Raw genomic sequence first — 8,801 nt, 5'->3', positions numbered from 1 at the left:
AGCAGATGGGTCCAGAAGGATGAGAGCAGAGGAGAGAGAGTTAGCTTTAGCAGTGCGGAGAGCCTCCGTGACACAGAGAAGAGCAGTCTCAGTTGAATGACCAGTCTTGAAACCTGACTGATTTGGATCAAGAAGGTAAATTCTGAGAGAGATAGCAAGAGAGCTGGCAAAGGACGGCACGCTCAAGAGTTTTGGAGAGAAAAGAAATAAGGGATACTGGTCTGTAGTTGTTGACATCGGAGGGATCGAGTGTAGGTTTTTTGAGAAGGGGTGCAACTCTCGCTCTCTTGAAGACGGAATGTGTTACAGGATGTGAATTTGGTATGGTTTAAATGCCAGGATGTTATACTTATTTCAGCACTTCATCTAGTAGAATTGGATGCACATTTTTCCACAATGCATTGGAAGAGGTGGGTTGCAAGTGATAGGACCTAGTTCTCTTCAAGTAGCCAAACAACACAACTAGGTTACTTACAGTGCATTCGGAAAGTATTCAGAACCCTTGGTTTTTTCCACATTTTGTTACGTTACAGGCTTATTCTAAAATTGATTAAATAGTTTTTTTTCCCCTTAGTCTACACACAATACCCCATAATGACAAAGCAAAAACAGTTTTTTAGACATTTTTACAAATGTGTTAAATATAAAAAACTGAAATATGACATTTAATTAAGTATTCAGACCCTTTACTCAGTACTTTGTTGAAGCACCTTTGGCAGCGATTACAGCCTCTAGTCTTCTTGGGTATGATGCTCAAAGCTTGACACACACTTTCAACGTGGCACTGGAAAAATGTCTGCCCTGCTAGAGCTGCCCCGGTCAACTGTAAGTGCTGTTATTTTGAAGTGGAAACGTCTAGGAGCAGCAACAGCTCAGCCGCGAAGTGGTAGGCCACACAAGCTCACAGAACGGGACCACCGAGTGCTGAAGCACGAAGCTGTCCTCTGTTGCAACCCTCACACTCACTACCGAGTTCCAAACTGCCTCTGGAAGCAACATCAGCACAATAACTGTTTGTCGGGAGCTTCATGAAATGGGTTTCCATGGCCGAGCAGCCGCACACAAGCCTAAGATCACCATGTGTAATGCCAAGTGTTGGCTGGAGTGGTGGAAACATCATGCTTCAGCATCTGGCAGTCGGACAGATGAATCTGGATTTGGCGGATGCCAGGAGAACTCTACATGCCCGAATACATAGTGCTAACTGTAAAATTTGGTGGATGAGGAATAATGGTTTGGGGCTAGGCCCCTTAGTTCCAGTGAAGGGAAATATTAACACTACAGCATACAATGACATTCAAGACAATTCTTTGCTTCCAACTTTTGGTCAACAGTTTGGGGAAGGCCCTTCCTGTTTCAGCATGACAATGCCCCTGTGCACAGAGGTCCATACAGAAATGGTTTGTCGAGATCGGTGTGGAAGAACTTGACTGGCCTGCACAGAGCCCTGACCTCAACCCCATCAAACACCTTTGGGAGTGAATTGGAACGTGGACTGCAAGCCAGGCTTAATTGTCCACTATCAGTGGCCGACCTCACTAATGCTCGTGGATGAATGGAAGAAAGTCCCCGCAGCAATGTTCCAACATCTAGTGGAAAGCCTTCCCAGAAGACGGGAGGCTGTTATAGCAGCAAATTGGTCTCCCAGTGTCTACTGGAAAGCAGACCAACAGGGTTTCCTTTAGGATTTTGCCTGTGCTTAGCGCTATTCAGTATTTTTCATCCTCAAAAACTCCCTAGTTCTTGCCGATGACAAGCATACCCATAACATGATGCAGAAGATATGAAGTGGTACTCAGTGATGTGTTGAATTTGCCCCAAACATAACACTTTGTATTCAGGACATAAAGTTAATGTCTTTGCCACATTTTCTGCAGTTTTACTTTAATGCCTTTTTGCAAACAGGATGCATGTTTTGGAATATTTGTATTCTATACAAGCTTTCTTCTTTTCACTGTCATTTAGGTTAGTATTGTGGAGTAACTACAATGTTGTTGATCCATCCTCAGTTCTCTTCTACCACAGCCATTTATCTTTGTAGTGACTGGGTGATTTAAAAATATATATATTTCTTAATTTAACTGCGCAAGTCAGTTAATTACAAATTCTTATTTCTTTGATACACCATCCAAAATGTAATTAATAACTTCACCATGCTCAAAGGGAAATTCAATGTTTGCTTCCCCCCCCCCATCTATCAATAGGTGCCCTTCTTTGCAAGGCATTGGAAAACCTCCCTGGTCTTTGTAGCTTGAAATTCACTGCTCAACTGAGAAACCTTAGAGATAATTGTATGTTAAACACGATTATTGCACACAGTCCACACAACTTGTGACTTGTTAAACACATTAACTCCTGAGTTTTAGGTTTATCATAACAAAAAAAGGATTGAATACTTGATTCAACACATTTTCAGCTTTTCATTTATTTGTACATTTCGAAAAACAATTCCAGTGTGACATTATGGGGTGTTGTGTGTAGATCGATGCCACAAAAATCTACATTTAATCAATTTTGAATTCAACCTCTAATTACAAAATGTAGAAACAGACTAGTATAAATACGCTCTGAAGGCACTACCTTTCATAGGACATTTCTGGGCCTGCATTACATTCCTCCAACCATCCTACTGTATAATAACCATTTCCCAGTTCTAGTCTCCTGGCAAACCCAGAGACCTGTGTGTGTGTGTAATAAAGAAACAGACTGATTAAAATCATTTTGACTACAGGCCTATGGGGCCCTAAAGTGTTACACTATGTAGGGAATAGAGTGGCATAGGGCTCTAGTCTAAAGTAGTGCACTATATAGGGAGCCATATGGCTCTAGTCTAAAGTAGTGCACTATGTAGGGAATAGAGTGGCATAGGGCTCTAGTCTAAAGTAGTGCACTATATAGGGAGCCATATGGCTCTAGTCTAAAGTAGTGCACTATGTAGGGAATATGGTGCCATAGGGCTCTGGTCTAAAGTAGTGCACTATATAAGGAGCCATAGGTCTCTGGTCTAACGTAGTGCACCATGTAGGGAATAGGGTTCCATTTGGAATGCTACCTTAGTCTTCCAACATGTATAACCACAGCAGAGCAACTCCCTCCTACATTACTCTATCCCCATTGTAGAAAGCGGCTCTATTCACTAGTATGAACATGAGATGGCCCTGTGTGCAGCCTCAACTTTCAGGCCTTCTGAGATTCCCTGGCTGTCAGTCTACTACCCCCACACTGTGCTGTTCAGGCTGAGGCTCCAAATCTGCTCGTGCTGCCTTGATCCAGTGGCTCTGGGGAAATGCTGATTACTGGCAAGATGGTGTCCTACCCAATTCAATCTGTAAACATGGCCATTCTGGCCCTCATTTCTTCATGCATTGCTACTACCATCTAGTGGATGACAACAGAAACAGACAATAAATACACATTATCACATTTTTATTTCATGACTTGATTTAAGAAATACAAAAAAACAAACATTCTACTGACATCTTAGGAAAACAATCAATCTAGTAAAGAGAGGGTCCACTCCACCTCACAGTGAACATGACAGGGACAAACAGAGCCAACCTCTTTCTAGTGTCTCATGTACAATAGGGAAAATTTCCCCTGCGGCACCACATTTTGAAATTATGCTTAACCTCTACAGAATCTAGAGTATTAGTTAAAAAAAACTCACTTTGTTTAGGCTAAATAATAAACACATTCATTTAGTTCGTCAAGATATTACAATCTGAGATGAGGGCTACTGCATTGGGAATGTTTTACAGTAGACTGAAAGAGGGGACAAGGACAGATCTTATATAGCAGTGAGGCTTGAGGGGAGGGGATACAGTCAGCCGATGTCCTGGTTGGTGAGAAAGACATCCAATGGCAGCCATCTTGACTAGGCCACACAGCCAGTCAACAGCCACACATGCAGTTGCACACTGTTTCACACACACACACCTCATTCACTCAACGTCATCTTCTGCCAAACTCTGAGCACTCACGATTCTCTGAAAAATAGAGAAACTTCACTGAACTCCTCAGCCACTGTCAGACCTAAATCCTGTCAGTCTAATAAGTGACATGACAATGAAACTGTCTTTCAAGAAAACAACTGACAAGATTAATGTCCTAGAGCTGAAAGAATAGGTAAATCTTTAAGCCATTTTGGTGACACTCCAACCCAACCCTTGGCCAAAGTTCCCTTGTCCATATCAGCATACAAAAAATTCATAATGCAAAAGCATGCCAAATACACTGCTTCATTCTAAGTGTGAATATCGTAAGAGAGACGTAGTATCTTCCGTGTGAGGGGAAGACATCAGCCACTCACCTGGCTGATGGTGGGCAGTTTGGTGAGCAGCATCTGGAACACAGGAGGAGGCAGAGTCTGCTGTAGCACCTGGAGCAGCTGCTGGGGCTGACCACACACCGCTATGGCATTGGTTAGATGGTCTACTCCCGTCTCAGAGTCTCCTGTTGGGGTGGTCGACATGACTAGGTCAGGTGGTCTACTTCCTTCTCAAGCTGCAGTCCAAACAAGTTATTTATACCACCTCAGCTCTGGCACTAGCCACTTTCCCCGATAGAAACCGGATGCAGTTTGATTGCCATCTTAAGTGGAGGTCCAATTCACAAACTTTGCCTCCTCGGCCCTCAAGTCAGCTCGAGGGAGCAACTGAACAACCATGGTCACTTGTAGGGTTGATATGACCCACAATTCAACACAAACTGTAGTTGCATGTTAAACTCTGGTGGCTGAGAAGTGTCAAATTTAAATCAACAAGGCTGCATTTTCAGCATGTAAAAAAATAAGTAGTATGAAGCCAAGTACTTTTTTTTTTTTAAGATACACTACCAGTCAAAAGGTTTGGACTCATTCAAGGGTTCTTTTCATTTGTACTATTCTCTACATTGTAGAATAATAGTGAAGACATCAAAACTATGAAATAACACATATGGAATCATGTAGTAACCAATTATATATATTTTTTTTAAGTGTTAAACAAATCAAAAAATATTTTATATTTGAGATTTTTCAGAAAAGCCACCCTTTGTCTTGGTGACAGCTTTGCACACTATTGGCACTCAACCAGCTTCACGAGGGAGTCACCTGGAATGCATTTCAATTAACAGGTGTGCCTTGTTAAACATTCATTTGTGTAATTTCTTGGCTCAAACGCATTAAGAAGGAATCAGTTGTGCTGTGACAAGGTAGGGGTGGTATACAGAAGATAGCCCTATTTGGTAAAATACCAAGTCCATATTATGGCAAGAACAGCTCAAATAAGCAAAGAGAAACGACAGTCCATCATTACTTTAAGACATGAAGGTCAGTCAATACGGAAAATGTCATGAACTTTGAATGTTTCTTCAAGTGCAGTCGCAAAAACCATCAAGCACTATGATGAAACTGGCTCTCATGAGGACCGCCACAGGAATGGAAGACCCAGAGTTACCTCTGCTGCAGAGGATAAGTTCATTAGAGATACCAGCCTCAGAAATTGCAGCCCAAATAAATGCGTCACAGAGTTCATGTAACAGACATCTCAACATCAACTGTTCAGGAGACTGAATTAGGCCACCATGGTTCAATTGGGGCAAAGAAATCACTTCTAAAGGACACCAATAAGAAGAGACTATAAAATGTGTTTTACACTTTTGGTAACTACATGATTCCGTATGCGTTAATTCATAGTTTTGATGCCTGTAGAAAATAGTAAAAATAAAGAAAAACCCTCGAATGAGTAGGTGTTCTAAAACTTTAGACCGGTACAGTGTGTATGCATGTAAATAGATTTTAGCGTTGGCAAATTGGCTTAGTCTCGTAGTGAGGACCCTATAAAACATTGCTAGACATTTTTTTTGCAATTCTGAAATGTATTGGAATAAATGACCACACTATAAAACTAGCTAGGCAATTATGGGTAACTGTAGCTAGCTAGCTGACAGGAGTGTTAGCTAGATACGTTAGCTTACTAGGTACATTAATACTGTAGCTAGCTAGCTGACAGGAGTGTTAGCTAGATACGTTAGCTTACTAGGTACATTAATACTGTAGCTAGCTAGCTGACAGGAGTGTTAGCTAGATATGTTAGCTTACTAGGTACATTAATACTGTAGCTAGCTACCTGACAGGAGTGCTAGCTAGATACGTTAGCTTACTAGGTACATTAGTAGCTTTAGGTTGGTTGTTTTTAAGCTCAACTTCCAGATTTCCACCAAAGATGTTGCCTCTCCGATCATCACTCTCCCTCACTTGGGTAAGAGACATTTAAGGTACTTTCGGATGTGACGTCATAAAACAAGGGCTGGTAGACATAATTAGGTCACGTGGTCTAATACATTCTCATCCATCAAGAAAAAAGATTTAAAAAAAAGACAATTAAGTAATTGATGTCATAGAGCTGAAATACCCAGAGGCCCCGACACAAGTCCCTGGGCTACAGATCTCTAGTTTGATAGAGCACCCTTCCTTGTTCCAGAAGCTAACATTAGCAACCAGGAGGTTTGTGAGAATGTACAGTTGAACATTGGACCAGACACTAATGCCACAGCTATTCCAGAATGGGTCAATCTGAGTTCAAGTGACCATCCTGTTATTCAGGACCAGATAGTAAGTTATAGTCTCTTAGTAGTGTTCGGGACTGGGTGTGTATGACCAGGTGATGGCCATGGAGACAGAGGGTGACAGCTCACCTTGTGCTAGCAGCTCCTCTCCCAGTTGGATCTCCTCCAGGAAGAACTTCTGTACAGCTTCTGCATCCTTCAGGTCAGGTAGCTAGATGGCAGACAGGTTAGCAGACAGTCAGTACAGAGAAGACAAAGAGCCTTCTAAAAGCTCCTGAGGATCCTGAGTGGCGCAGTTGTCTAAGGCACTGCATCTCAGTACTAGAGGCTCCGAGTGGCGCAGCGGCCTAAGGCACTACATCTCAGTGCTAGAGGCTCCTGAGTGGCGCAGCGGCCTAAGGCACTACATCTCATTACTAGAGGCTCCTGAGTGGCACAGTTATCTAAGGCACTACATCTGTGCTAGAGGCTCGAGTGGCACAGCGGTCTAAGGCACTCCATCTCAGTGCTAGAGGCGTCACAACAGACCCTGGTTCAATCCCGGGATGTATCCCAACTGGCTGTGATTCGGAGTCCCATGAGGCGGCACACATTTGGCCCAGTCTCATCCAGGTTAAGGGAGGGTTTGGCCTGGGTAGGCCGTTATTGTAAAATACGAATTTGTTCTTAATTGGACTAACCTAGTTAAATAAAAGTACATTTTCCCCCTGATAGACACCCTGGTCTGTCCATTGTTTGTAATGTTTCTTACCCTTGTTAGTCCAGTCTTCTCTTGGGAAGACTTCTGTTTACTTCTGCCTGTTGAAACAATGTCATATTTGATGACTGGTATGCTAAAGAAAGGGTGACTTGCAAAGAGAAAAAAAGTCAGTTGCATGAAATAACTTTTTTTTTTTTTAAAGGAGTCGGCTTGACCTGTTTGGAATAGGGGGCAGGTTAAACCATAAACATATCATTATACAGTTAACCCTAACGTTACTAGTCCATGTAGGAGACGTGGTTGACTTTGCTAACTATCTACACTAACTAAACATATCTATACACCACCACTGACTTGCTTACTATAACTGTTGACGAAACATCCTTAACATTGGATTGACCTGATTGCTGATGAATCAATGTTATCCAACGCTAGCTAGCTAAATGGCTAAGCGGATATGGTGGCACTTCGCTAGTTAACTATTGACTAGTTAACCAACTCGTAACTAGTTAGCAATAACATAAACCAAATACAATGCTAAGCGTATGCTTTTAATGCAGTTATAATCACGCTGGATAGTTAGCCAAACATTTGTAAACTAGCTAGCCATTTGTTGCAAGGTAAAAAAAAAAAAAAAAACACGTGTCTTGACAGTTTGCTAACATGACTTACGTTCTTGCAGCCTTCTCTTGAAGTTCGGATCACTTCGTCGTTTTCTGTCGAAATAAACGCAGTATCCAATGAACAGAGCTCCGGCCACCCCAGCGACCACGGTGCTGGTTTTAGCCCCCATCATGTCCGGAGAGCACAGTAGACACACCGCTAAATTAACTAGCCAGCATGCTAACTACTGACACTTCCTGTCAATGAGACGGACTGCGCATGATCACGTCTCAGCGTCACAGGACTCACACATGCGCAGTGACTCCAGCTGTATGAATATTTAGTCGTTTTATTACATACAGCTGATAGTTGAAACAGTGAGCAGCTGATTGAATATTTAGTCGTTTTATTACATACAGCTGATAGTTGAAACAGTGAGCAGCTGATTGAATATTTAGTCGTTTTATTACATACAGCTGATAGTTGAAACAGTGAGCAGCTGATTGAATATTTAGTCGTTTTATTACATACTGCTGATAGTTGAAACAGTGAGCAGAACCGTCGTTCCGGTAAAAACCGTTTACCGTGTATGAAAGAAAACGAAAACGGGGAGGAACCTACCTTAATTTGTCCAATAGAAACTCTCGTTTTTAATTGCAAAAAGTTTTCCGTTCGGTGTTAATGGTTTCTGTTGCAAAACGTTTTCCGTTCGGTGTTAATGGTTTCTGTTGCAAAACGTTTTCCGTTCGGTGTTAATGGTTTCTGTTGCAAAAGGTTTTCCCTTCGGTGTTAATGGTTTCTGTTGCAAAACGTTTTGCAACAGGAATCGCTACACCCTAGAGTTCAAGGGCTTACTTTACAGAAGTCAAGTGGTTTTGCCATTTATTTTGAGTTACTGAAATTATTTATTTTGTTATTACTGTAGTACAAGTACACTACTATCAAGTACAGT

General features: G+C 41.9%; 1 protein-coding gene across 1 annotated transcript; it reads right to left on the bottom strand.

The window, feature by feature from the left end:
- Positions 1-3,409: 3,409 nt before the first annotated feature.
- tomm20a (translocase of outer mitochondrial membrane 20) lies at positions 3,410-8,126 on the bottom strand. The gene is made up of 5 exons (XM_029701995.1): positions 7,919-8,126; positions 7,298-7,344; positions 6,676-6,757; positions 4,310-4,452; positions 3,410-3,986 (listed from the first exon to the last, which is right to left on the bottom strand). Exons 1-5 carry the CDS (start codon positions 8,040-8,042, stop codon positions 3,942-3,944), a joined length of 441 nt encoding a protein of 146 aa, XP_029557855.1. The 5' UTR covers positions 8,043-8,126; the 3' UTR covers positions 3,410-3,941.
- Between the last annotated feature and the right edge of the window lie 675 nt (positions 8,127-8,801).

The sequence above is a fragment of the Salmo trutta genome, chromosome 2, assembly GCF_901001165.1.
Source record: "Salmo trutta chromosome 2, fSalTru1.1, whole genome shotgun sequence".
NCBI lineage: Eukaryota > Metazoa > Chordata > Actinopteri > Salmoniformes > Salmonidae > Salmo > Salmo trutta.
Note: the sequence above shows the minus strand (reverse complement) of the source record. Positions and strands in the feature narration are given on the sequence as shown.